The 24,862-nt window shown below is 41.8% G+C and overlaps 7 protein-coding genes across 7 annotated transcripts; 3 read left to right on the top strand and 4 right to left on the bottom strand.

Annotated features, from left to right (window-relative positions):
- Nucleotides 1–2,314: 2,314 nt before the first annotated feature.
- On the bottom strand, nucleotides 2,315–2,695 carry LOC309543769 (histone H2B 1.1; the record flags this gene model as incomplete). Its single annotated transcript, XM_082276207.1, has 1 exon — nucleotides 2,315–2,695. The coding sequence occupies one exon, from the start codon at nucleotides 2,693–2,695 to the stop codon at nucleotides 2,315–2,317; it is 381 nt and encodes a 126-aa protein (XP_082132333.1).
- Nucleotides 2,696–3,019: 324 nt separating this feature from the next.
- On the top strand, nucleotides 3,020–3,412 carry LOC309543771 (histone H2A type 1-like; the record flags this gene model as incomplete). Its single annotated transcript, XM_082276209.1, has 1 exon — nucleotides 3,020–3,412. One exon carries the CDS (start codon nucleotides 3,020–3,022, stop codon nucleotides 3,410–3,412), a length of 393 nt encoding a protein of 130 aa, XP_082132335.1.
- A 1,500-nt stretch (nucleotides 3,413–4,912) lies between these two features.
- LOC309543785 (histone H4) lies at nucleotides 4,913–5,224 on the bottom strand (the record flags this gene model as incomplete). Its single annotated transcript, XM_082276222.1, has 1 exon — nucleotides 4,913–5,224. The coding sequence occupies one exon, from the start codon at nucleotides 5,222–5,224 to the stop codon at nucleotides 4,913–4,915; it is 312 nt and encodes a 103-aa protein (XP_082132348.1).
- A 12,845-nt stretch (nucleotides 5,225–18,069) lies between these two features.
- Nucleotides 18,070–18,450, bottom strand: LOC309543768 (histone H2B 1.1; the record flags this gene model as incomplete). The annotated part of the gene is made up of 1 exon (XM_082276206.1): nucleotides 18,070–18,450. One exon carries the CDS (start codon nucleotides 18,448–18,450, stop codon nucleotides 18,070–18,072), a length of 381 nt encoding a protein of 126 aa, XP_082132332.1.
- Nucleotides 18,451–18,774: 324 nt separating this feature from the next.
- Nucleotides 18,775–19,167, top strand: LOC309543767 (histone H2A type 1-like; the record flags this gene model as incomplete). The annotated part of the gene is made up of 1 exon (XM_082276205.1): nucleotides 18,775–19,167. One exon carries the CDS (start codon nucleotides 18,775–18,777, stop codon nucleotides 19,165–19,167), a length of 393 nt encoding a protein of 130 aa, XP_082132331.1.
- Nucleotides 19,168–20,563: 1,396 nt separating this feature from the next.
- On the bottom strand, nucleotides 20,564–20,875 carry LOC309543766 (histone H4; the record flags this gene model as incomplete). The annotated part of the gene is made up of 1 exon (XM_082276204.1): nucleotides 20,564–20,875. One exon carries the CDS (start codon nucleotides 20,873–20,875, stop codon nucleotides 20,564–20,566), a length of 312 nt encoding a protein of 103 aa, XP_082132330.1.
- Nucleotides 20,876–24,142: 3,267 nt separating this feature from the next.
- LOC309543772 (histone H3.2-like) lies at nucleotides 24,143–24,561 on the top strand (the record flags this gene model as incomplete). The annotated part of the gene is made up of 1 exon (XM_082276210.1): nucleotides 24,143–24,561. The coding sequence occupies exon 1, from the start codon at nucleotides 24,151–24,153 to the stop codon at nucleotides 24,559–24,561; it is 411 nt and encodes a 136-aa protein (XP_082132336.1). The 5' UTR covers nucleotides 24,143–24,150.
- Between the last annotated feature and the right edge of the window lie 301 nt (nucleotides 24,562–24,862).

Here is a 24,862-nt window from a genome sequence, read left to right as displayed (position 1 = left end):
CACAGCTGTGGGCGTTTCCTTCTTCAGTCAATAATGTCTTTCTTATAAGGATTTTAAAGAAATGCATTCTGAAATCTTTAATCGTTCCCCCCCCCCCCCCCCAAAAAAAAATACTTGTTCAGTAGACTTTTCATTAATTTCTATAGGAAACCTTCTCTAGCAGGGCGAATTCTGGATTGTGAAGTAAAAGAAAAGACTGCAAGAAATGAACATTTATATTTCTAACGTATTTATTATTCTTGGTTAGATAAACTGCCCGACAATTCAGAGGACGGTTGATCGATGTTCCCGAAGGAAGAGATGTCAAATTTTAGTGTCGGATTATTCTATTTGAGATAATTGCAACGTTCCATAGAATTACGGCGGGAAATTTGAATTATATAATGTAAAAATTTCACCAATCACAGTTCTCTGTCTCTAATTCTGCTGAATATCTTCTGGAGATCAAAGGATGGAGGGAAATGTCAGCCAGTCCCTGTAAGGAGATCACATCCTTCCTTCACATTAAATACGATATAAACAAATATAATAACTAAATAAATATATAGCACGTTGTTCCCTCAGCGGGGTCACAATCTTAGGTGAGGAAATCTACAATCAGATCTCCTAAACATCTATATGCCGCACTCACACATTCTTACAATAAAACATCCTCCACAATCTCCCGCCTTACATTGTTACTTTATCTCAAATCACACGTTGAGAAGACCGAGTAGCTTTTATTCCACAACACAATGGGGGGGAGAAGCAAGAGAAACGATACATTGTATCTATTCAATCAGCCCAGCCAAATCTTTGTCTATTTGTATCTATTTCCATCACCAACAGCAGATCGATGTCCATAGATAAAGCCATAAGCTGCCTGATAGGTAAATGACACAAAATATGTACAAAGTATCAGCTACATACAAATCTGATCACAATATCACCTCAGACAGCACACAGTCCTTTATAAAAGTTAGAAATAGAAAAATGTTCCTACGTCATTCCACATGTTTAACACAATTACTAATATCTACACATTTATAGATGAATCATCATTAGCAGATTAAAAACCTAAAGTGTTAGTAATAAAGGAGCTAAGGAATAAAGGCCTCCTCACAGGGTGGTGCTGTGAATGCGAGCATAAAAAGGTGCCACATCCCAAATATAATAGTAAATTGATCAGTGAACTCTTATGGACTTTTTAGGCACCAAACTACACAAAATGTTTTAAAAATTATACCTGTTGTTACATTTTGTTCTTAAAACTAGTGATCGACCGTTATAGTTTTTTTTTTTTTTTTTTTTTTATTGCCGATACCGATAGTTTGGTCATCGCATATCGGTAAATATCAACCGATATTTTCTAAAATTAAAATAAATTAAAAAAAAATAATATATATATATACATATATGTTTTATTATTATTTTTTTTACAGGTACTCTTGTGGAGGGATCTGGGGGTCTAAAAGACCCCAAACCCCTCCTCTGCGCTTGGAAACATTCAAAACGCCACGTTTGGCTGTTTTATATGCTGTAATTTATTAGAATTTTGCGCAGAATGTGGGGAAGTCCCCTCCCCCTCCTTGTAATGGCAGGCTGTCCAATGACTTCATTGGAGAATTGTCTTCTTCTATAAAGGACTGTGTGCTGTCCGAGGTGATATTGTGATCAGATTTTTGTGTAGCTGATACTTTGTACATATTTTGTGTCATTTACCTATCAGGTAGCTTATGGCTTTATCTATGGACATCGATTTGCTGTTGGTGATGGAAATATATACAAATAGACAAAGATTTGGCTGGGCTGATTGAATAGATAAATGTTTCATTTTTCTTGTTTCTCTCCCCCATTGTGTTGTGGGATAAAAGCTCCGCGATCTTCCCAACGTGTGATTTGAGATAAAGTAACAATGTAAGGCGGAGGATGTTTTATTGTAAGAATGTGTGAGTTCGGCATATACATGTTTATTCAGCTCTGCCGCCTTGTGGTGATTCCTGGTAGAACAGTCGGGTGTGTGTGCATTACGAGGCGATGAATAGGGAATGTATAGAGGCGAGTATATAGTATAGAGTGGAGATAGATCTCCGCAATAAATCTAGAATCAGGATGGGAATAGAAGGAAGGTTCGATCCACTCCCCTCCCAGTCTAGGCGATCTACAGTACTTATCTAAAGATAATTTAAAGAGAAAAGTTTTCTATTTTCTAAAAATTAATTAACTTCCTAAATGACAAAACACAAAGATCGGAGTAGAGCTCTGCTGTGATGTCTGTGGGTGGCTCTTAGAAGAGCCTTTGTGTGTTGTTGGGGTGATGGGTGGGGGAGGGGTATTACTTGGCGCTGGTGTACTTGGTGACAGCCTTGGTGCCCTCGGAGACGGCGTGCTTGGCCAGCTCTCCGGGCAGGAGGAGGCGGACAGCGGTCTGTATCTCCCGGGAGGTGATGGTGGAGCGCTTGTTGTAATGAGCCAGGCGGGAAGCTTCGCCGGCGATGCGCTCGAAGATGTCATTGACGAAGGAGTTCATGATGCTCATGGCCTTGGAGGAGATGCCGGTGTCGGGGTGGACCTGCTTGAGTACCTTGTAGACGTAGATGGCATAACTCTCCTTCCTGCTCTTCCTCCGCTTCTTGCCGTCCTTCTTCTGGCTCTTGGTCACGGCTTTCTTGGAGCCCTTCTTGGGCGCCGGGGCGGACTTGGCTGGTTCAGGCATGATCAAGGATAAGAATGTTTTCTCCGCTCTGAGAAGAGAAAGTGTACTGGCGCCGCCCTCATGTGCTGCTTATATAGGCGGTCCTATGCAAATGAGCCTCCTCCCTCCTCACTCTTCTATTGGAGGACTCAGCCATGTGATGGGGAGTGACGTCATGCTTTCCTACCTCTTTTACCGATTGGTCTAGATACAAACCTAGAGGTTATTGGCTGGCTTCAAACGTGGCCAATCACAGGGCGAGACGTCATATCATTCAGAGTATAACAGGAAAGGGAGCGGCTCCAGCCATTCACATCTCTTTGAGAACTCCATTATCACAGAATCATGTCTGGCCGCGGTAAACAAGGAGGAAAGGTTCGGGCTAAGGCCAAGACCCGATCATCCCGGGCTGGTCTGCAGTTCCCAGTCGGTCGTGTTCACCGCCTGCTCAGGAAGGGTAACTATGCCGAGCGGGTCGGGGCCGGAGCTCCCGTCTATCTCGCCGCTGTTCTCGAGTATCTCACCGCTGAAATCCTCGAGCTGGCCGGCAACGCCGCCCGCGACAACAAGAAGACCCGCATCATCCCCCGACACCTCCAGCTCGCCGTCCGCAACGACGAGGAGCTCAACAAGCTGCTCGGGGGCGTCACCATCGCCCAGGGAGGAGTCCTGCCCAACATCCAGGCCGTGCTGCTGCCCAAGAAGACCGAGAGCCACAAGGCTGCCAAGACCAAGTAATCCTCTTCCTCACCAAACACAAAGGCTCTTCTCAGAGCCACCCACAACTACATACAAAGAGCCTCATACCTCATTCTGTGTCTTACAACAAATCACATCTATCACTCAGTAGGAAAAGTTTTTCATTCCTACAAATACCTCTAAAAAGCAAACAACTTGCTTATTAACCCTTCTAATACCGGGGACTTGTAGTGAGAACATTTCCTACATCTAAAGAGAGCCTTCCACTCATTATTGGAGAATCTCCTTTCTAAAGTTCTCATCTCCCTCCAGGAACTCCTCGTCATTCCCCATCCTTTATTCCTGCTGAATGGATTCTACAAATCAGCAATTACCAAACAAAACATCTTCCCAAGGATCTCCGATATCATCCAAGTCAGGATTCTCCTGTAAAGGAAGAAAAAACGTTCAGAACTGTGATTGGCTCAAATTTCCCGCAGGAATAGCATGGAAAGTTACAATCCTCTCTGATTGGCTGATCTGACATAAAATCTCCCTTCCGGGGAAAATTCATCAACGGTCAGCCTCTGCTTCCAGGCAGTTTTATAAGCATTGAAATGTTACATTGTTTTAGGGTTTGATTTTACTACAGAATCCTCAGCCATTACTGGCGGATGAAAGGAACGCCCACAGCTCTGATTGGCTCAGATTTTAAATTTGCCCGCCTGAATTGTGGAGAACGTTACAGAGAAATAATCAGCCCTATTATACCGCCAAATCCGACATTTATCCGAGAAATATCAACACTTCATAGTTTTATTTTCACCGCTTAGTGAGGAATGACTACAAATGGAATCTGAAGATGAAAGAAAAGAGAACATATGAAAATGTTTTACATTATTTAAAGTCCTCAGAATCCCCCACACACAACATGAGGACTTCTCTCATAGATCTCTACCTTTCTATATGATGGGAAATAAAGGATTGCATGTTTCATTATCAGATCTGTGTAGAACTATATCTCCCCTCTGCCTGATATACAATTTGTACATATAGCAGATGCACAGATTTCTTCTTCCTGTATTACAATCGGAATGTTCACAAAAATTCCATCTTTGAAACATTCTATTTCTAGAATCATCTCAGTATTAGTGATCTCCATTCTTTTCATAATGAAATATACATTTTTAGGTTCAGTTCCAGGATAAACTATGATCTATTCTCCTGACTCAGCAATCGGCTCCACCACCCTGAGTGCTGACTGTACAATCTCCTATAGATCTACTGACCGCCCAATAAGATTCCACATATAATATTGTCCTGTTCTAACATCTATTGTTCAATCTGCTTTATGTTTAGCAGAGTGTATGGGCAGCCAGACATCGCTCCATTCAATTTCTTACTGAAACAATTAGCGGAAGTTCTTATTGTTACACGATAAATATATAGAAATTACATTTCTGAGTTATGAATCATCATCAGCCCTTTGTGTGAGAAGGTGGGTGGCCCTGAGAAGGACCTTTGTTGGGGTGAAGTGGGGTAAGCGGTGGGTGTCAGGGTTTAGCCTCCGAATCCGTAGAGAGTGCGGCCCTGGCGTTTTAGGGCATAGACGACATCCATGGCGGTGACGGTCTTCCTCTTGGCGTGCTCGGTGTAGGTGACGGCATCGCGGATGACATTCTCCAGGAAGACTTTGAGCACTCCGCGGGTCTCCTCATAGATGAGTCCGGAGATGCGCTTGACACCCCCTCTGCGGGCCAAACGTCGGATGGCGGGTTTGGTGATGCCCTGGATGTTGTCCCGGAGCACCTTCCTGTGGCGCTTAGCGCCTCCTTTCCCCAGACCCTTTCCTCCTTTACCGCGCCCAGACATGATGATTCTCTGCTACAAAGACAGACTGAGATCAGCTGTCTGCCCGCCCTCCTTATATACAGCCTGAGCGGACCAGATGGAAACCTTCCTGCGAAAGAGGCGGAGTCACACCATTCATACAAAATAAAGATAATCTTATTCATTTATAAGGCTCCTAATCATTATATTATATTCAGATACATTAATGTTGCATTACATACACAGCAATACATTTCCAGAAGATTCATGTATTCCTTCTTCTCATTTATTTTCGATTTATTCCTGGAGATTACACGAACAGGAAACTTAACACTTTATTACCAGAAACAAAGTAACCAGTTTCATGAAATTGTTCATAGTAATTTCATATAATTTAAATTTATAAATATTGTGAAAAGGAAACAAAGACACACATCTTCAGACATTTCACAGGCTGAGCGGACCTGATGGGAGACATGCTGAGAAGGGGGCGGGGTTCAGTCATTTATTACACTGCAGAGAAGTTAATTTATTTAGAAGCTTTTAAATGTTTTACTGAATAGAAACGGGTGTAATTTATCAGAAGCGCAATGTTTCCTTTATTGATCCACTGTACATTTTTTTCTGACATATCATGATGATATATATATATATATATATATATATATATATATATATATATATATATATATATGTATATTTATTTCCCTTACTTAGAAACATTGTCAATATTTTGCTATTTCTATTTACAAAACGGGACCGATAAAATAGAAACATTTGTTTTATTAATTCATTGTACATATGTATCTGGCAGTGTCATTATTACTACATATTTCTACCAACACTTTCACTTTTTTATTCTGGTTTTAATATGAGGGAAATCTGTAACTACTTCATCTCTGAAAGACAGAACACTAATTATCGACCAGTTCCACGATCATATACAGAAGTGTATATGTTAATTTTCTCGGATATATGTCTCATCTGATGATCTCAGTGTCGGATTTGGCGGTACAATAGAGCTGATTATTTCTCTGTAACGTTCTTCACAATTCAGGCGGCAAATTCAAAACAGAGCAATATAAAATCTGAGCCAATCAGAGATGTGGGCGTTTCCTTCTTTAGCCAGTAATGTCTTTCTTATAAGGATTTCAAAGAAATGTATTCTGAGATCTTTCTCCGTTCCCCCCCCCCCAGAAAATACTTGTTCAGTAGACTTTTCTTTGATCTCTATAGGAAACATTCTCTAGCAGGGCGGATTCTGTATTGTGAAGTAAAAGAAAAAAGACTGGAAGAAATGTGACATTTATATTTCTAACGTATTTATTATTCATGGTTAGATAAACTGCCCGACAATTCAGAGGACGGTTGATCGATGTTCCCGGAGGAAGAGATATGAGATTTTAGTGTGGGATTATTCTATCTGAGATAATTGGAACGTTCCATAGAATTCCGGCGGGAAATATGAGTTATAAAATGCGAACATTGCACCAATCACAGTTCTGGGCGTTTTCTTCCGATAATAAAATGTATTTTTCCTTCCAAGGAGTGTGAAGGGGGATCTGAGATCTGTGTTCCTTTTCAGATGGGGGATGTTTGTTTGGTATTTAATATTCAATGATCTCTAATGCTGTTGAATATCTTCTGGAGATCAAAGGATGGAGGAAAATGACAGCCAGTCCCTGTAAGGAGACCACATCCTTCCTTCACACATAAATACAATATAAACAAATATAAATAAATAAATATATAGCACGTTGTTCCCTCACCCGGATCACAATAGGAAACCTACAATCAGATCTCCTAAACATGTATATGCCGCACTCACACATTCTTACAATAAAACATCCTCCACAATCTCCCGCCTTACATTGTTACTTTATCTCAAATCACACCATAGATAAAGGCATAAGCTGCCTGATAGGTAAATGACACAAAATATGTACAAAGTATCAGCTACATACAAATCTGATCACAATATCACCTCGGACAGCACACAGTCCTTTATAGAAGTTAGAAGTAGGAAATTGTCCAATAAAGTCATTTGACATGTTTACTAACATCTACATATCTGCATCTACATGCATTTCTTGTTTTGGATAAAATGTCACTTCTCCTGCAGTGAGATAGTCTCGCGGTCCCACTACTGCTTTATTTTTCTCTGTTCTTGTTATTTTGAATTACCTTTTTATTCACAATAAAATATATTGAGGAGAAAAAAAAGGCCTGCATTCTTGCTTATAAGAAAAAACTGACCTGATGGAAGACTGATGGAAGGGGCGGGGTCACAGCCATTCAATGATCTGCAGAGAATTTAATTTACTTAGACACATTGTTAAAATGTTTCCGATTTCTATTTACAAATAAGAGACTGAAATGAAACAACTGTGTTTATTGATTCGTTGTATATATATTTATCTGGCAGTGTCATGATTACTACAGATTTCTACCAGCCCTTTCACTTTTTGTTTATTTTAGGATGTAGGGGGGAATCCGTAACGGCTACATGTCATGTCTGAAAGATGAAACATTAATTATCGGTCAGTTCCCCGATCATATACAGATCTGATAATGAAACATGTAATACTTTATTTCCCATCATATAGAAAGGTAGAGATCTATGAGAGGAGTCATCTCACTATCATGTTCTGTATGTAGCAGTGGAAGGGGGGGGGGGGGTTTCTGCATTCTGAGATCATATGGAAATGCTTTACACTATTCAATAATCTTCCAATTTTATTTCTGTTTATTCCGTACTAATCAATTAATCTGCCTGAAAATAAAGTGTTACAGATATTTATTGGATACATATCTCATCTGATTATCTCAGTTCTCAGTGTGGGATTTGGTGTTATAATGGGACTGGTTATTTGTCTGTAACGTTTTTCACAATTCAAGCGGGAAGATTTGAAAATGGCTAATTCAGATCTGAGCCAATCAGAACTGTGAGCGGTTTCATTATCAGCCTTCATTGGTCAGCGATGTCTTTATGAGGAATCCAAAGAATTGTATTCGGAGATTTTTCTCCATTTTCAGCCCAGAAAAGATTTGTTCCATAGACTTTTTATAGATCTCTATAACAAACTATCTCTATAACAGAGCAAATTCTGTATTCTGATGTGCAAAATCAAACCTTAAAACAGAACAATAATATTTCAACATATATATTTCCTGGAAGTGAAGGGACAGTCCCGGAAAGAGTGATATTTTCTATGAATAATTTTCAGTGTCGGATTAGCCGATCTGAGATGATTGAGCAGATACAATGTTTCACTTTTCTTGCTTCTATCCTCCATTGTGTTGTGGAATAAAAGCTCCTTTTCAAAAAAGTTTTTTTTCAGCAAAAACATGCCCCCCTTCTCCTGGGCACCCAGTTCTTCCATGACATATTTGGGCATTCAACTCACCTCCCAGTCCTGTGCAGCACCCTCAAATCTTCAGAAGTATGAGATGAACCCCAAAAACTTGGAAAGGTGGATCTCACACGTACCAACACAGACTATCCCCCAATTTAACTGATCCCAAAAGGTTTTTGATTAAATAGCGGAATAGAAAATATGATCCAAAAAATTGTATGTATCTCACACGTACACAACCACACTAGGCCCCGATTACTATTGTTTGTACCCCTAAAAGGCTGGATGAGGAGTAGGGGGAGTATGGAACAGGCAGCACCCTCAAATCTTCAGAAGTATGAGATGAACCCCAAAAACTTGGAAAGGTGGATCTCACACGTACCAAAACAGACTATCCCCCAATTTAACTGATCTCCAAAGGTTTTTGATTAAATAGCGGAATAGAAAATATGATCCAAAAAAGTGTATGTATCTCACACGTACACAACCACACTAGGCCCCAATTACTATTGTTTGTACCCCTAAAACGCTGGATGAGGAGTAGGGGGAGTATGGAACAGGCAGCACCCTCAAATCTTCAGAAGTATGAGATGAACCCCAAAAACTTGGAAAGGTGGATCTCACACGTACCAACACAGACTATCCACCAATTTAGGGGAAAAAAATATATAATAGACAGATAGAGGGAGAGCCGAGACTCAGGAGGATTAGCACAATGTATTTTGGGGTGTCATTTTTGCTATGTGCATACTATGTGTTTGAAATATCTTATAAATCAGGGGTCTTCAAACTATGGCCATCCAGTTGTTTAGGAACTACAATTCCCATCATGCCTAGTCATGTCTGTGAATATCAGAGTTTTACAATGCTTCATGGGACATGTAGTTCCGCAACAGCTGGAGGGCCATCGTTTGAGGATCCCTGTTATAAATGAACAACTTTGTGTAAAAAAAATGCACTTTAATTTTCTTTTCATATTTTCCAAAAACTTGAAAAGAAATTACATGTTCAAAAGACTCATTATGCTTAACAGAATATACGTTTGGGTGTTTACTTTGCTAAATGGGGTAATTTTGTGGGCGTTTCATTTGCACTGGTGCTCAAGGGCCTTCTTTTTTTTTTAAACATACATTTTTATTGAAAGTTTTTCAGATAATACAGTAATAACAAAGTATTGGGTAAGGCCGTGATTACATAAACAGAAGCATTAACATCAGCTTCAAATGTGCAAATACAGGAAAAATTGTCAATGAGCAAAAAAAGGCATGTTGAGAGCCCCTAACATAGGGAACCCCCAACCATAATTGCATTATAGGCATACCAGTAAGAGTAGTACCTCAATAAACCATGGGCGAGGGCGGACCTAGAACCCGAACGGAGTGGGAAGATGAAAAGAGGAGTACCTGTCCCCCCCAATGGGAACACACTGTGAACAGGTAGTCCCCAGCGTCGCTTACTGGACAAAGCGGGCTGCCACTACCCGCCCCCTCACTCCGGGGTCCAGGCCGCCAGCGTGTGGTGAGCCCATTACAAAGCAAATGGTGAGCACCATTTACTACTAGCAGACAATTGGAAACCTCAAAACATGCCAGACTTGTTGATTACAATGAGAATCGCCATCGCAGCCTGGAGGGAACTACATAAACACACAAATGTAGGAGATGCCCATTGTAAACAAAGACTACCTATCCGACTACTAGACATCTTGATCCCATGTCTATCTACCCTAAAATGGAAGGACAGTGACATCCACTGGATTGACGACCTCTTTAGCGACATCGACTGAAACCATTTACTTCCCTCACTCAACAATACCAAATCCCTCGTTCGGAACTATAGACTTACACTCGTATCTCCACGTTCCTGACTAAAAACCCACCAGCACCCATCACTATTCCATACCCAGTATACCAGTTCCTCACAACCCCTCCTGGGTCGATAAAAGGCATCACCTTCTTCTATAACATATTCCATGCCAAAAAAAAAAACTTTTCAAAAATGAAATCCCATGATTAAGTGGGAGGGCGACCTCCAACGACCTTTCTCACCACAACAGTGGACCCACACCTTCCGGCACTCGTACGGGGTGTCGAAATGCACCAACCACTGGGAACTGTCGTAGAAAATTCTCTCCCGCTGGTACCTTACACCATATAGGCTGTCTCAATTCTACCCAGCACACTCCCCGCTCTGCTGGCGAGAGTGTGGCCAGGTTGGCAACTTATACCACATCTTGTGGACATGTAAAAACCTTACAAGCTTCTGGAACCAGGTCTTTGGCCTCATCTCCTCTGTAACACAATCGCCCATTAAGCTAAATCCGGCTTTGGCACTCAATACCCTGGCCATCGATCTGCTTCCTAGTAAGGTCAGATGGGTTGTTTCACACATTTTGCTGGCCGCTAGGGCCACCATTACTAGGAGATGGAAAAAAAAAAGAAGCACCAAACCTATTGGAGGTTGTAGCCTCAGTGACACTCACGTTTGAATTTAAGAAATCACTAGCATTACAGTCCCATTCTCTTAGGACACATACCAAACACTGGGAACCATGGATCACTTGGAATGATAAATGAGTGTTAATTGTTTCTGACTATATCTCTCGAATAACAATACCTTGTATTACTTGTTGTTTATGTAAATTTATTTTTTCTGTTGTGTCTTTTGACACCTTGAATGCATTTCTTGTATCTGCTGTTTAAAACCAATAAAAATCTGTTTGGGGAAAAAAAAGAAGTAAGTGTCGGCCATAAAAGGCCCCAAAAATTAGCTCACATGGTTTGAACTGACAGCAAATAACTTAGTATTTGATGGCTAGAGGTACAGTAGGCATGCACAGTATACAGAAGTAAGTGTTGGCCTGTATAGGCTCCAAAAATTAGCTCACATGGGTTTAACTGACAGACCATTGTTAGACCATGTGTCTGTGGTCAGATGTATCTTGGCACCAACACTGTGTGCCAGAGATATATTCACTTGCCGCTGAACATGGCCATACAGCTCTGGAATGCCCTTTTGCGAGAAATATTTCCTGCTTGGGACCTCCCATTGTGTTGTTCCAATGGCCACAAATTTACAAAAGGCCTCCGAGTCCCACAGTTGATATGGCAGTAGTTTGCGGGCTATCAGTTCCGACAAGCCAGCAGTCAAACGTTGGGCAAGAGGGTTATCCGGCATCATTATTTATTTCCGCTCCAACATTTGGACCACAGAAGCCTGCCTTTTTCCAGAACAACGTGATGACGGCATCATGGAAGGGGGAGTGGAGGGCAAATGTGAGGAGAGATGAGAAGGAGAAGGGGCTGGACGATGAGAGCCTGGAGTGTTGCTTTGTGGGTTCTGATGGTGTTGCTCCCACTGGGCTCGGTTATGGGAGTTCAGGTGCCTTCTTAAGGCGGTGGTCCCTAGGTGAGTGTTGGGCTTACCGCGACTTATGCATGGACTACAAAGGCTGCAGATGACAACACTGTTGTCAGCAACGGACACATTAAAAAAAACCCACACTGCGGAGCCATGTGCCGGCGTCCTGCTAATGCCAGATGTGACTGTACATGGTTGATGGCTCACTCCTGATACATTTGCAGTCTGCTTTCTACCTCTTGTGCAATGCAAATTCTGCCTGCCTCTCCTCCCTATCTGCCGGCCCGTCTCCCCCTCTGAACTCCCTTCCTCTTTCTCTCTTGTGGACTCCCACGTGATGTCCATAGGCTCGTCATCATCCACGTCACCTTCCCCACTACTAACATTCAAGATCTCTGAGTAGGCAGCAACAGCGGGGACCAACCTCCTTGGGCTGATCTGGGTACTGTCGTCAGACTGCTGAGTGGCGGCTGTTGCTACCTCCTCTTCCTGATCCAATGCCAACAATGGCTGTGCATCGCAAACGTCTTGTGATGGATTGGAAAATAATTCCAGTGACTCAAATGGAGGGTATGTGGTGGTGGTGTCTTTGGGGGTGCACACAGCAGAGCGTGAAGAGGGTGCAGATAGAGAGGATGAGGAGGGTGCAGAAGAGGAAGGCTGAGTGACCCACTCAACCAAGTCTGGTGTGTCCTTTGCCGTAATTGCACGCGCCTTTTGAAACTTCACAGTTAGGCTCCGGCCTATTGCTCCTGCCCTACCACTACCACCCCTGCATACGTCTCTGTCTCTTCCTCTGCCTGTCATGTTTTTTAATTACCGTGTGACAAAAGTCTCTAGAGAATTGCATTATATCTGGAAAAAGGTAGATAACACCCCACTTCAATATGTGGTATTGGGGTATCTATCACACCAGTTCTACAAATAATTGGCCAGTAACTGTTGTCACTTTGTGTAGCACAGTCAACACAGCAAGAGAGGACAATTTTTTGCAGGACTAAAGTACACTCTTAGAAAAGTATACTGTTAAAAAACACCCCACTTCAATATGTGGTATTGTGGGGCCACTGGTCTATCACACCAGTTGTTGAAAAAAATGGCCAGGGAGTTTATCGCTGTGTGTATCAGACTTAACTCAGCAAAAGAGGCAATATTGTTGCAGGACACAAATGCACTTGTAAAAGTATACTCAGATAACACCCCACTTCAATATGTGGTATTGGGGGGCCACTGGTCTATCACACCAGTTCTACAAATAATTGGCTAGGGAGTTTGTCACTGTGTGTAGTATTGCTGCAGCAATGCTCAGTCAGCACACCTGTCACAATGCTGCACAGTGCACAATACTACTACTAATCCACTATAATATGCTTTCTACAAAGTATATTATACTGTAGATTAACCCCCTCCCCCACCCCCTTTTTAGTGCACTGCACAGCAATACCAAAAAAATTGCAGCCCTTTAAATGACTGTTGTGGACATTAACAGAGCAATTTGTGTCACTGCTGACGATCTCTAACTGCCCCTACAGCACAGACTGGATACCTGCCCCCAATACTAAAGAGACTGTAATAGACCCTATACCGACATTGCAGCACTTTAAATGACTTTTGTGGACATTAACAGAGCGATTTGTGTCACTGCAGATGACGATCTCTAACTGCCCCTACAGCACAGACTGGATAACATGTCCCTATACTGAAGAAAGACTGGACCTATACCGATATACCAGCCCTGAAAAGGACTATTGTGGACATTAACATAGCAATTTGTGTGACTGCAGCCAATCTCTAACTACCCCTAAAGCAACCCCTGGATACCTGTCCCTAACCTGAAAAGAGACTGTAGAAGGCCTATACGGAAATACCAGCCCTGAAAAGGACTTTTGTGGATCTTCACAGTGCTATATGTGTCTAGCAAACTCTCACTGATGAGCACAGCAGACCTCTCCCTACACTGGCAAAAAGAGGAACGTGAAATGGCCGCCAGGTCAGGTCTATTTATAGGGTAGGGGGACTGTCCATGTGCTGAAATGTTTCAATTGGCTGTCCTGTTCCACCTGACGGCTGTGTCATGGGTCAAAGTTCTCCCCAATGTAAACTAATATGGCCGTCGCAAACTACGCCATGTGTTTGCAAATTTGTCGGGTAGCAACCAAGCAAAATTTGCCGTGAACCGACCGCCGGGCGAACCGCAAGGCCATCTCTATTAAGTGGTTAATGTTAGCAGCAATATACTGTTTGAACCAATAATGTGTTAGTTTATAGACAATATTTGAGCAGCAAACACCACTTGTTGAAGATTTCATTGCTTGGTGGGTGAACCTTCTCGAAAGGGGCAAACTTGATCTTTGGACACATTTGTGTGTGTGTGTGTGTGTGTGTGTGTGTGTGTGGGGGGGTGATTTTTGTATAATTTTCAGGTCATTAATCTCTTTTCTTGTGCTTTTCAGGGGTTTTATTGCTCTAGTTGACTAAATTCAAATGTCCATATTTACTCTGTAGCACTTAAAACCCTAACTAAAAAAAAAACAAAAAAAAAAAAACATAAATTATAATACATTTAAAAAAGAGCACTTTTTTTTTTTTATTTTCCCAGCCTTGTTCCCAGAGACTTTAATGACGTTCGTTGTTCAGCTCCGAAGTTATGTGATGTTCGGAAGTTATGGAACGATGGGGGGGTCCAGGATTGGAGATTATATGTAACTTCACCAATAAATGAGCTAAACATTTCAGTGAAACAATTTTCTACTTCTAACTTATATAAAGGACTGTTATCCGAGGTGATATTATTGTAATCAGATTTGTATGTAGCTGATACTTTGTACATATTTTTGTCATTTACATATCAGGCAGCTCATTGATTTAGCTATGTACAATGATCTGTTGCTTATTCATTAAATAGATACAGATAGACAAAGATTTGACTGGGCTGACCGAGTAGATACAATGTTTCGTTTTTCTTGCTTCTATTCCCCATTGTGTTGCGAGTTAAAAGCTCCACGATCTTCCCAAATACAAAGTAACAAATTTATGGCGGGAGATTGTTGAGAATCTGTTATTGTAACAATGTTTGAGTGAGGCATAAAAGTTTAGTAACCTCTGCCACCTTGTGGTCATTCCAGGTACAACACCTCGGTGTGTGCAGTACAAGGATATGAATAGGAAATGGCTAGAAAGTGGAGATGATCTCCGCAAAAAAATATAGAATATATAGAAATAAATTATTATGACTATTATATATTTATTGAAGCCTCACAAACATGTCACCCACATCTCTGTACAAAGAGCAGGACATACGCAGCATTTATTCCTATTCTTAAATAAGGATATATTTTATTAATGTGATAAATTGTATTATTACTGTCAGATGAAGTGCACTCTAAAGGCAAACACTTTGTCTTCTTATCGCACTCAGACTTGTAATACAGGTGAATAGTAATGAGGGGAAATGTGATCACAGGACATCATTCTCTCATCTCTTTTACTTCCAATCTTTTCTATGCTGATCGTCTACTCACCGCTAAACTCCTCCAACCAAAACCATGCACACCTACATAGAGCTCCAATGTCAGAACACATTGTACTCCATATTTCCAGAAATTATTTCCCCAATTTGCTATTAATAGACCACGCCTATGATGGCTCCGAGTTGCTATATTTAAATCTCCCACCATAATTCTACTGGCCGTTAGGAAGATTCAGCCGCATTATACCGCTAAAGCCGACATTGTAGAAGTTCTATTCATAGATCTGTTCATCTTCCTCCAAAATGACGTCACTTGTGTCGGTTTTCAGCTTTCAAATATTTTCTCCAAAGCGGTAAAATCCTCGAAGATTACTGCCACAAGCCCGCCAAGTAAACCCAATCTTTTTTTTTTTTTTTTTTTTTTTTTTTTTTTAATTACCAAACCCAACGGATCTTCTCAGAGTCACCCACTTCTATCTAAGAAGGAGCCGGACATACATGTGTGGGAGATCTGATTGTATAATTAGACACCGAAAATTGTGATCCGGGTGGGGGGACAATGTGCTATAATGACACCTGTCCGTCCTAACAGCAATTAAGTTTTTTTTTTTTATATGATTTTAAAGTCTAATATAACACATTGAATTGATGTGAGTTTAGATAAGCAGGTGATCTCCTTGGTGTCCATTGCCCTCCATCCTTTAGATTAGACACATTGTTGGGATATGGGACCCATAATCCAATGATAAGGTGCAGAGAACCGTTTGATGGATCAGTAGATGACTCCCGGGTGACATAGTCGGAGCTCAGCACTAACTGCAATACATTTTGCTGTTTTTAAACATATTTGTGATGATCTGATAGAGACAACATTGATTGATTTTCCTTCCACCTATTCTGGAGCTGTTGTAGGGTCAGGAAAATTCGCATTACCCCAATTCTATTTTTCACATTATATGGGGGAGGGGGTGGGACTACAACAATAAATAGAAGACTTTACTTGCACAAGTAATAGAAATGAAGGAAACAGTGAATTGTACAGAAATCCTCTCTTCATCCATTCCCTGTTCATATTTGGCGCTATTCTTCCTTTACTGCGGTTTCCTCTTTCTTCCTTGGAGATTACACAGAAAACATTCATCTGTCACACATCATAACAATTTCATATTTATACAATATTACTGTAAAAAAAAAAAAAAAAAAAAAAAAAAAAAGGCCTGCATTCTTGCTTATAAGAAAAAGCTGACCTGATGGAAGACTGATGGAAGGGGCGGGGTCACAGACATTCAATACTCTGCAGAGAATTTCACTTACTTAGACACATTGTTAACATTTTTCTGATATCTAGTTACAAAAACTGTGTTTATTGATTATTTGTATATATTTATCTGGCAGTGTTGTGATTACTACAGATTTTTACCAGCCCTTTCACTTTTCCTTTATTTTAGGATGTAGGGGGGAAATCCGTAACGGCTACATGTCATGTCTGAAAAATGAAACATTAATTATCGGCCAGTTCCCCGATCATATACAGATCTGATAATGAAACATGTAATACTTTATTTCCAATCACATAGAAAGGTAGAGATCTATGAGAGAAGTAATCTCACTATCATGTTCTGTATGTAGCAGTGTGTGTGTGTGTGTGTGTGTGTGTGTGTGTGTGTGTGGGGGGGGGGGGGGTAGGGATTCTGCATTTTGAACATATGGAAATGTTTTACATTATTCAATAATCTTTCATTTCTATTTCTGTTTATTCCATATTAATCGAATCTGCCTGAAAATAAAGTGTTAAAGATATTTATTGGATAAATATCTCCTCTGATGATCTCAGTGTGGGATTTGGTGTTATAATGGGGTTGATTATTTCTCTGTAACGTTTTCACAATTCAGGCGGGAAATTTGAAAATAGCTATTTCAGATCTGAGCCAATCAGAACTGTGAGCGGTTTCATTATCAGTCTTATTTAGGCAGCGATGTCTTTATGAGGAATCCAAAGAATTTTATTAGGAGATTTATCTCCGTTTTCAGCCTAGAAAATATTTGTTCCGTAGACTTCTCATAGTTCTCTATAACAAACATCCAATAACAGAGCAACTTCTGTATTCTGATGTGCAAAATCAAACCTTAAAACAGGAAAATAATATTTCTACATATATATTTCCTGGAATTGAAGGGACTGTCCGGGAAAGAGTGATATTTTCTATGAATAATTGTCAGTGTCGGATTAGCCGATCTGAGATGACTGAGCAGATATAATGTTTCACTTTTCTTGCTTCTATCCCCCATTGTGTTGCGGAATAAAAGCTTCATGATCTTCCCAGATAAAGGAACAATGTAAGGCGGGAGATTGCGGAGAATCTCTCATTGTAACAATGCAGCAGAGGTGATTAGAGCAGTTGGGTGTGTGCAGTACAAGGCGAGGAATAGGAAATGTATACAGCCAGAAAGGGGAGACGATCTCCGCAATAAAGAAGGATGAGATTAGAAGGTTTTATTCATTCCCCTTCCAGTCTGACCGACCTACTTCTCATCTCAAGATTATTAATGATGCCATTTTAAATTATCCGAAGAGCTAAAACTTGTAAAAGTAATAAATTGTACGATACATAAAAATTGTATGACAGCTCGGTTGTGTAGTATGTGGGTGGCTCTTAGAAGAGCCTTTGTGTGTTGTTGGGGTGATGGATGGGGGAGGGGTATTACTTGGCGCTGGTGTACTTGGTGACGGCCTTGGTGCCCTCGGAGACGGCGTGCTTGGCCAGCTCTCCGGGCAGGAGGAGGCGGACAGCGGTCTGTATCTCCCGGGAGGTGATGGTGGAGCGCTTGTTGTAATGAGCCAGGCGGGAAGCTTCGCCGGCGATGCGCTCGAAGATGTCATTGACGAAGGAGTTCATGATGCTCATGGCCTTGGAGGAGATGCCGGTGTCGGGGTGGACCTGCTTGAGCACCTTGTAGACGTAGATGGCATAACTCTCCTTCCTACTCTTCCTCCGCTTCTTGCCGTCCTTCTTCTGGCTCTTGGTCACGGCTTTCTTGGAGCCCTTCTTGGGCGCCGGGGCGGACTTGGCTGGTTCAGGCATGATAAGGGATAAGAATGTTTTCTCCGCTCTGAGAAGATAAAGTGTACTGGCGCTGCCCTCATGTGCTGCTTATATAGGCTGTCCTATGCAAATGAGCTGCCTTCCTCCTCACTCTTCTATTGAAAGACATGGTCATGTGATGGGGAGTGACGTCATGCTTTCCTTCCTCGTTTACCGATTGGTCTAGATGCAAACCTAGAGAGCATTGGCTGGCTTCAAACGTGGCCAATCATAGAGCGAGACGTCATATCATTCAAAGTATAACAGGAAAGGGAGCGGCTGCAGCCATTCATATCTCTTTGAGAACTCCAATATCACAGAGACATGTCTGGCCGCGGCAAACAAGGAGGAAAGGTTCGGGCTAAGGCCAAGACCCGATCATCCCGGGCTGGTCTGCAGTTCCCAGTCGGTCGTGTTCACCGTCTGCTCAGGAAGGGTAACTATGCCGAGCGGGTTGGGGCCGGAGCTCCCGTTTATCTGGCCGCCGTCCTCGAGTATCTCACCGCTGAGATCCTCGAGCTGGCCGGTAACGCCGCCCGCGACAACAAGAAGACCCGCATCATCCCCCGACACCTCCAGCTGGCAGTCCGCAACGACGAGGAGCTCAACAAGCTGCTCGGGGGCGTCACCATCGCCCAGGGAGGAGTCCTACCCAACATCCAGGCCGTGCTGCTGCCCAAGAAGACCGAGAGCCACAAGGCCGCCAAGACCAAGTAATCACCACCGGTTCATCCACGTCACCCAACACAACGGCTCTTTTCAGAGCCACCCACCCATCCATACATAGAGCTGCATACATCTACATTGTTATTCGGAGATCTAATTGTAACAATGAAAGATTGCATTTATTTTCCAGGTAGGAAATAAAATACTTACTATGACTAGAAGGTGTGATTCCCCATGGGGGGGAACAATGTCTTAGGATGACACGTGGCAGTAATAAGAAATGATGATAGATGTTTATATTGGAACGCTTTCAGTGTCCCTTTTTATAGAGCAATGTCCTCTCATTACAGGGACTCCTCTTCATTCTCCTCCATCCTTTACTTTAAATCATTCTAGAAATAACAATCCCCCCCCCCCTCCTTCACTCTCACCGCAACACAAATATACATTGTCATGTCATCTCTCATGGAATCTCACAGTTCTGATTGCTGCAATCTTCATGTTTCCCGCCACAATTCTCTTTACACTTCCCATCTACCATCACGATAATACAGCAGCTTCTATTGTGGAACATTCATCAACGGTCCCTTTATTTCACAACGATAATCCATACATTGATAAACGTCCGTTTTGTTGTTTGATACTTCAGAGTCCGCCCTGCTGTAGAGATGATTAGAAAGTCACTGAACACGTGACCTCTACTCTGAGAAAGGAGAGGGAGCGCACACTTTCTTTGTACTCATAGGAAAGACATTAGTGGCTGGCTGTGGGATCTCCCACAACTCTGATTGGCCAATATTTCAAATTTCACCCGCCTGAATTGTGTAAATCGTTACACAAAAATCCATTTCTTTTATACCGCCAAATCCGACCCTGAATACTGAGATCAACTTTGATTGGAAAAACATCAACACTTTAATTTCAATCAGATTAGAGAGGGGTGACCGGATTATTACTGACCAAAAAATGTCCTTTATTGCAAGTGCTCGGAATCCACCGCTATACACAGAACACGACAGTCACATGACTTCTACCTTTCTTTATGATGAGAAAATAGAGTAATGATCATCTAGAAATGTCACTGAGCGATATTTATTGTCCCCTTATCACACCCCGAATTTTTCTATAAAGAAATGTGAGGTGACTGGAAATAATGCCTAAGAAAGGGGTTTATCGGTGTCTCAACAAGCTAGCTGAAAAATAATAAAGTGATCTAACGATATTGTAAGCGGAGAGAATATAAACACTAGATCGCTTCGATCTGTTGTATTCCAAGTAAAATAAAGTTGTACAATCGGATTAATATGTGTTTAGCTAAAAAGCTTTCATTCCGACGTGATAAAAGTTGATCTAAGAGAAATAAATGGTTACAGCTCTTTGTAGGAGAAGGTGGGTGGCCCTGAGAAGGACCTTTGTTAAGGTGAAGTGGGTCGGTGGATGTTGGGGTTTAGCCTCCGAATCCGTAGAGAGTGCGGCCCTGGCGTTTGAGCGCATAGACGACATCCATGGCGGTGACGGTCTTCCTCTTGGCGTGCTCGGTGTAGGTGACGGCATCGCGGATGACATTCTCTAGGAAGACTTTAAGCACTCCGCGGGTCTCCTCATAGATGAGACCGGAGATGCGCTTGACACCCCCTCTGCGGGCCAAACGTCGGATGGCGGGTTTGGTGATGCCCTGGATGTTGTCCCGGAGCACCTTCCTGTGGCGCTTAGCGCCTCCTTTCCCCAGACCCTTTCCTCCTTTACCGCGACCAGACATCTCCAAGCTCTTCGTGTATCAGACGAATGTGAAGTAAAAGCACCCAGCCTCGCTTTATATGCAGCATATGCGGACCTGATGGAGAATAAGGGGGAGGGGTTGGAGGAGGGCGCGTCCAGACGTCACAATAAGTCCGCCTCTCTGTGCTCTCAATCATCCAATCCTCAGCAGTTCCGTGATTTGAATTTCCCGCTCGATGATGCTCTTTGTTCAATAGAAAGAACAACATTTCACTCCTTTTGGGTGACCATTGGATGTTACCTGATCATCATTACTGGTGAGGTCATGTCTCTGACGTCACCCAGGATCCTCCAAATAAATGTCCTCACTACATACTCAGACATCGGAATATTCACATTCAGTGAATAAAATATAATAGTATCCTAATATAAAAAAAGAATATATAAAATAATATATTATGAAGTACATAGAAATCGCAAAAATACCATAAAATGCAGCATTTGTAACACCCCCACCCCACCCAAAACGAGACATAATACCTCCCAGCTTTTAGTAGAGTGCAGATCTCCTAGATAAATGACCCCAACCGGAAAAAAGAAAGAAGAATACCAGAGATGTGAGCGCACTCAAATGTCCATACAACTGCCCTCCCCCTTTTTTTTCCATCAATATGGAAACTAAAATTCTTCTAGCCACCCCAACATTTAGACAATAGTCTTATGAAGAATTATCAGTTTTCCAATATTTTCTAGAAATCCATTTCCTTCCCAATAATTATCACAATCGTTTAGCCGACTTTTTATTACATATTTTGACCAGAGAAGACTTCATAGACCATTAACGCTTCCTGCATATAAAGTTCTCCCCTCAATCCATCCTCCTGTTTATAACAGATGTTCTAACACCTTCCACTGGTGACCTTCCTATCCAGATTACTATATAAAGTCCCCACAATGAACGCTCGGCTCTGGGTTCCTTCAGGTCATACACTGCACGGATAGATTGTGACATCTAGAACCCTTTGCTGATCTCTCACAAGTCATGTTCCCCCAGAGTCCTGGAACAGATGAGATGTCACACAATGTATTATGTCTCCAGAATCCCGGATCTCTCATCATCTTCTATTAGAATGGGATAGGACCCTGCACAGCTGCTGCACATAACCAGAGGGGTACAAACCAATTCCATCCCTCAGTGCTCATACACCAACCAATCTCACCACATCATTGCACTGTATCAGTTAATGTGTTATTCTGCAGCAATACACCCTGGATCAAACATGCCCCATTCTCAGCAATCAGATCTTTTAGCCTACTTGTTTAATTAGAAGTGTACCACTGTATAGACAAATTGATCATTCATTACAGATCGATCTTAGATCCACATAAGATGATAGATAGATAGATAGATAGATAGATAGATAGATAGATAGATAGATAGATAGATAGATAGATAGATAGATAGATAGATAGATAGATAGATAGATAGATAGATAGATAGATAGATAGATAGATAGATAGATAGATAGATAGATAGATAGATAGATAGATAGATAGATAGATAGATAGATAGATAGATAGATAGATAGATAGATAGATAGATAGATAGATAGATAGATAGATAGATAGATAGATAGATAGATAGATAGATAGATAGATAGATAGATAGATAGATAGATAGATAGATAGATAGATAGATAGATAGATAGATAGATAGATAGATAGATAGATAGATAGATAGATAGATAGATAGATAGATAGATAGATAGATAGATAGATAGATAGATAGATAGATAGATAGATAGATATAGATAGATAGACCGAAAATCTATCTATCTATGTGTGAAAGGTGCAGTAGCGGCACACCTATTATAATTATTACACAGGGATTTGATTGAAAGGGGAATTCAGCAATAGGTGTTAGGATTTAATACTGATCCACATGGGACATCTAGAAATAATGATCGCACCGAGCGATCCCTCATCTGCCGACTTCTAAAGGTTTTATCTGACACAAAAAAAACATGCAAAATAATCCGATAAATTTTGCAGTCTGGATGCCATTTCCTCAGATCTTCAGCTATGAATTGTAATTCTGTTATCAAACTGCACACACTAATCCGTTTTATTCTGTTCCTATGGATTCGGAAAGGAAGCCATGAAATTACATTGTATCTCTTCACAGATCCCCGCACGGAAGTCATTCCTCTTTTTACCAGCAGGTGTCAGTGTTTCTCCTCCATAGAGAATACATTGGAGCAGTTTAGTTCAATTTCATTCAAATGGATCTGATAGAAAACTTCCTGAGCGCTGATCCATCTGGAAACAATGACACCGACTGATCCCAGATCTGCCCGGAGCAGGGAGGGCAATGCTGGGGGGACGATTCATTGTCTGCTCAGAGATCTGTCCCTCCATGTTAGTACAGAATTGTGCTGGATGGAATAAGCTGTGCAAGTCAACTTTCTACTTGTTATTCACTAAGAACGGAATAATCAGATCAGTGAGATCGGAGGAGGATTTTCTGTCATCTCATTTACTGTATTATGGAGAAAAACTGTCCAATCTCAGATCTTCTAATTCTTACACCGATTAGGAATCTCCGATCTTTTTTTATTTTATATCATATTTCTGATGAATATTTTCTCATTTGGCAGGAAGGAAAACTGATAGAAAGGATCCTCAGCCATTCAATACTCCGAAGAGAATTTCATTTACTTTGTAACTAGAAACCAGCAACATGTTTACAATGTTTCTAAGAGGGGACAGATCTGCTTCTTCAGACATGAAATATTTGTGTTATTGATTCATTGTACATATCTGGCAGTGCCATGATTTCTACCAGTCATTTCACTTTTTTCTTATTCTAGTTTTAATATGAGGAAATCTATAACTGCTACATGTCTGATAGAGGTCAGTTCCATGATCCTACACAGATCTGATAATGAAACATGGAATCCTTTATTTCCCATCATATAGAAAGGTAGAGATCTACCGCCAGTCCATTCTCACAGTCTATGATTCCTAAATCTATAAAGATATGTCTGATGAATGTTTTCTCTTTTTGAGAATAGAGATCGCTTGTATGATGTAAAGTAACTCCCCTCCCCCATCCCACACAAAGATGGTGACTCTACTTACAAAGATAACGTACAGATTTTGGCGGGCATTTTAAAAATGCCGCTTTTTTTAAGAAAACCAATCATTGAAAGGCGTGTGAGTTACTTGTCCAATCGGAAGGCAGTGCTGTGTATAAATGGCTCCGCAGAGCGGCAATGCCTCACATTCACTGTTCCAGCAGAGAGTTGAGTAAAGATGGCGAGAACCAAGCAGACCGCCCGGAAGTCCACCGGAGGGAAAGCTCCCCGCAAGCAGCTGGCCACCAAAGCCGCCCGCAAGAGCGCCCCGGCCACCGGCGGAGTCAAGAAGCCTCACCGCTACAGGCCCGGCACCGTGGCTCTCCGAGAGATCCGCCGCTACCAGAAATCCACCGAGCTGCTCATCCGCAAGCTGCCCTTCCAGCGCCTCGTCCGAGAGATCGCCCAGGACTTCAAGACCGACCTGCGCTTCCAGAGCTCCGCCGTCATGGCTCTGCAAGAGGCTTCAGAGGCTTATCTCGTCGGACTCTTCGAGGACACCAACCTCTGCGCCATCCACGCCAAGAGAGTCACCATCATGCCCAGAGACATACAGCTGGCACGCCGCATCCGCGGAGAGAGGGCATAGAAGGGGAGGGCACCACCACTCCTACTACTACTCCCATCATCCCAACACAAAGGCTCTTTTCAGAGCCACCACATCCTCCTATATACAGAGCTCTATATATATATACTACCTCATCACACCGACTACATGCTGGAAAATACCGGCTACTACATTCCTATACATTCCCCGGGATCACCTTCACCACATCTTTCTTTTCTCTCCCTTCTCTGCGCTCCGAAGCTCAGTGTGGAAGTAAAGCTCACCTCTAATATAATTACACAGAAAACATTCCCATTTCTCATCTAGAAGGGACATCCTTTCT

This window comes from Pelophylax lessonae, assembly GCF_965119305.1.
Source record: "Pelophylax lessonae genome assembly, contig: HAP1_SCAFFOLD_349, whole genome shotgun sequence".
In the NCBI taxonomy this organism is placed as follows: Eukaryota; Metazoa; Chordata; class Amphibia; order Anura; family Ranidae; genus Pelophylax; species Pelophylax lessonae.
Note: the sequence above shows the minus strand (reverse complement) of the source record. Positions and strands in the feature narration are given on the sequence as shown.